The 3,905-nt window shown below is 30.8% G+C and overlaps 1 protein-coding gene across 1 annotated transcript; it reads left to right on the top strand.

Annotated features, from left to right (window-relative positions):
* The first annotated feature begins 2,471 nt into the window (after positions 1 to 2,471).
* Positions 2,472 to 3,699, top strand: LOC108339997 (borneol dehydrogenase, mitochondrial-like). Its single transcript, XM_017577228.2, has 2 exons — positions 2,472 to 2,619; positions 2,754 to 3,699. The coding sequence occupies exons 1-2, from the start codon at positions 2,582 to 2,584 to the stop codon at positions 3,523 to 3,525; spliced, it is 810 nt and encodes a 269-aa protein (XP_017432717.1). The 5' UTR covers positions 2,472 to 2,581; the 3' UTR covers positions 3,526 to 3,699.
* Positions 3,700 to 3,905: the final 206 nt, after the last annotated feature.

Below are 3,905 nucleotides of genomic sequence, written 5' to 3'. Positions count from 1 at the left end.
TGACACGCGTTTTTGCCAGCGTCGAAAATTCTGACCAGAGAAGACTTCAATTTTTGATACATCCGAGAAAGGTTTCGCGAAGACCGTCTGAGTTCCGGAAACGATATTCTGATTTTGCGGGATTAAGTTGTTGTTGTCAGCCATAAGTCCTTAAGATTGTTGTAGGAGCTGACAATAATAGAATAAAAATCACGAACAAAAGACTTCCTGAGGCGTGTAGATCACTGTCCTTAAGGACTTATCCGCGATGTATTACGCAAGCCCCCTAGGATACAATAGGAACTTCTCATAAATCTCTGAGGATCTCAGAACTAAGAAGAATCTCCAAAAAGAGAAATAATGAAACCAGAATAAGAGAAGAAAAGGAACTAAAAATAAACTAAGGAAAAATCTATGCAAAGGAATGAGAGAAAGCTCAATAGTGTGTGAGAAAGAGAACACTCGGTTTTTGATGATTCCTGAAATGAAAGCAGCGACTCTATTTATAGAGAAGAAAAACAACCGAAGTTGGCCCAAGGACTAAAACCAATAGGAAAATCTCGTACCTTGAGAAACCCTCTTCACGGTGAGTAAATCTCGAGTCTTACAAGAGTGATTTTGACCACGAAAAGATTGCAGCCACGTGAATCCACTTCTTTCGTAAGGATGCAACGCAAAATCTTATCTTTCGGAAAATATTTTGCAACACAACCAAAGCACAAAATATATATATATATATATATATATATATATATATATATATATATATATATATATATATATATATATTTATTGTATATAAGACCATTGTTGATCCTAGCGAGACAACTTCTTTAGAGTTTGCACCACCCTAAATTTATAGGGCGACTATGCATTACAGCAAACTGTCGTTTGAATTATTTGCACACTAATTTACTTGTCATGTTTTTCATGAAAGATACTCACCACTTAATATATACTTTTCCTATAAAAAATAAATGATACACTTTTTTTTACAAAAATCAATTTTTTTAAATATAAAAATATTTTTTTTAATTATTATGATGGATAAGTAGAGGTTAAGAAAACGATTTTTATTGCGAAAAGAATAATATGTTTTTAAGCATACTTTATCTTTTCTCTATTTTTGAAAGAAATCTTGCATTTAAATCCGACACTATTTTTCTCATTTTGTGAGGTGAGAAGCAGATGCTGTGTTGTTGGGACTTCTCGTTAAAATCCCTAATAAGTTGATAATTGATTGAAACTTCTTATCTTATCTAATAATGAATGGACCAATTGGGGAGTGAGGTGTCACATGTGGGAATGCATAAAACCATGTTAAAGAATTTTAAGGTTTAAGAAATTAAAAATTATATAAATTACTTGTTTTTATATTAATTATTTTAGTTTTTCTTTTTATAATTTGAGTTTTAAAATTTTATTATTATTGTTTTTAGATATTATATACTATTGTGTAGTTGAGTTTTGTACGCAAGCATTCACCCTTTAATGTAAGTGACATCCTGTATGTACATGTTCCTCTAAAATGAGCTTGAAAAAAGTAATATGGTACTTTTAAAGATATAAAAAGATAATCTTTTAGAAAATGCTTCTTTAGTTTAATTGTAATATAAACTGAGCTTGAAAAAAAATACAATATTATTTTTCAAATTAAATATATAAAAAGATACAATTTTAGTTTAATTTTCTAAAATCATATTTATTATTATATTGTATTTTTAATATTACATATGCTTCTTAGTTCTTTAAAATATTTATAAAGTTCATTTTTATCTTTTAATTATTTTTATCAAAGGAATAAATATGTTTTGTATCTTGTATTAATGATATATACTATTAATATAAATAATAAAAATGACTAAACACATGATTTCTACCCTCTAAATCATATTATACAAGTTCAAGGTAAAATAACAAAATCAAATTAAGGAACTAATCATAATGTTTAATTTATAAAAAAAAATTAAACGTTTAAATTAAAAATTCGATTATATTAGAGAGTTGATTTATTTAAAGTTTTTTTAAGTTGAGAAACGATAATAGTAAATATGTTGTTTTTTTCTTTATTTTGTTAATTAGGAGATTTGAACCAGCCTCTTATCCATACCCATTTTCACTTTTACCCCAAATTAAACCTTTTATCTCCTTATGTACGGGGAGAATAATAATTTGTTAAATTTAATACATAAATTAAGTCACTTATTAATTAATCTAATTATTAAGAGATTATTATAATGTATTATAATGCTGTATAGGTGTATTGTAATCTTTTGTGTTGTCGTCTATTTTAAATTTTCAATATTTTAGTAGGAAGATTTACGGGCTTCATAGATAATGATTATGATATTGTAATATATCTATATTTAAAAGGATATAGCATTATTAATGAAATATAAAAAAAAAAGTGAGAAAATGATTTTCCATAATTTGTTTAAACAGAAATAAATATTTTTGTTTTATTTATGGTTAGACAAGTATGTTCCATGATATTATTCTTGCATGGAGGTAGTATATGTATGACCGGAGCTACTTCAGATGAAAGCACTCTTGCTTCACACTTTTTCCAGGTTTTATATATATATATCCCAAAAGCTTACTCATGGCCAATGGTTCTGTGGTCTCAGCTGCTGTTAAAAGGTAATCAAACACCCACAAATATTGTAATATATATGTTTTTTTCTCCAAAGGTGTAATGTGTAATTAATCTACAACCTTAATTTTCCGAAAATTGACAGAGAATGATTAGCTTGATAACATAACATGACATGCAGGCTTGATGGAAAAGTGGCGATTATAACTGGTGGTGCCAGCGGAATAGGTGAGGCCACTGCAAGACTCTTCTCTAAGCATGGAGCTCATGTGGTGATAGCTGATATTCAAGACGATTTGGGTCTTTCTCTCTGCAATGAGTTGGAATCAGCTCTATATGTTCATTGTGATGTGACAAAGGAAGAAGACGTTGAAAAGTGCGTGGACAGAGCAGTTTCCAAGTACGGGAAGCTGGACATCATGTTTAATAACGCTGGTACAGGTGACGAGTTCAAAAGAAGCATACTGGACAACACAAAATCTGATTTTGAGAGAGTGATAAGTGTGAACTTGGTTGGTCCATTTCTGGGAACAAAGCACGCTGCAAGAGTGATGATTCCTGCTAAAAGGGGTTGCATAATTAACACAGCTAGTGTTGCAGGATGCATAGGTGGAGGTGCTACACATGCCTACACCAGTTCAAAGCATGGTCTTGTGGGACTGATGAAAAACACTGCGGTGGAGCTTGGACAATTCGGTATTCGGGTGAACTGCGTGTCTCCTTTTGCGGTTGCCACACCGTTGTTAAGCAAGTATTTCAATCTTGACGAAGAAGGAGTTCGTGAGGCTTATTCCAACCTAAAAGGTTCTTATCTTGTGCCTAACGATGTGGCTGAAGCTGCTCTTTACTTGGCAGGTGATGAGTCTAAGTATGTCAGTGCTCTCAATCTTGTGTTAGACGGAGGATTGACCAATTCAAATGTAGGATTTCCGATGTTTGAGAAATCTGTGTAAACATATGTTGTATCTTTAAATAGTTCTTCTTGTTTTGGCTTGGCGATCAGTTCAGAAACTGCAGCTTCCAGTATATATATGTGAAGTGGTATTGTAATCCTCACTCTGTAATCTAGCCATTTTGCTCATTTATGTGCAAAAAATGAAGATAGGTTACGATGAAAATTATTATTTTTTTGTATGAGTAAAATTTACTTAAGTAACTAATATCATCTTCAACCCGAAGTACTAAGAAAAGGATTATGATGTTTTAACAATTTTTTTTAGTAACTTTTTGACAAAAGATTATGTGTTACTATTTTATTAGTATGTATATTTGAAACGGATCAATCACAAGCTATCACGTAGGTTGTTATAAAAACGTTGTCAAAAAAAGTTAT

Source organism: Vigna angularis, chromosome 5 (assembly GCF_016808095.1).
Source record: "Vigna angularis cultivar LongXiaoDou No.4 chromosome 5, ASM1680809v1, whole genome shotgun sequence".
NCBI classification, from domain to species: domain Eukaryota; kingdom Viridiplantae; phylum Streptophyta; class Magnoliopsida; order Fabales; family Fabaceae; genus Vigna; species Vigna angularis.
The sequence above is the reverse complement of the archived record's forward strand: the minus strand, read 5'-3'. Positions and strand labels throughout refer to the sequence as shown.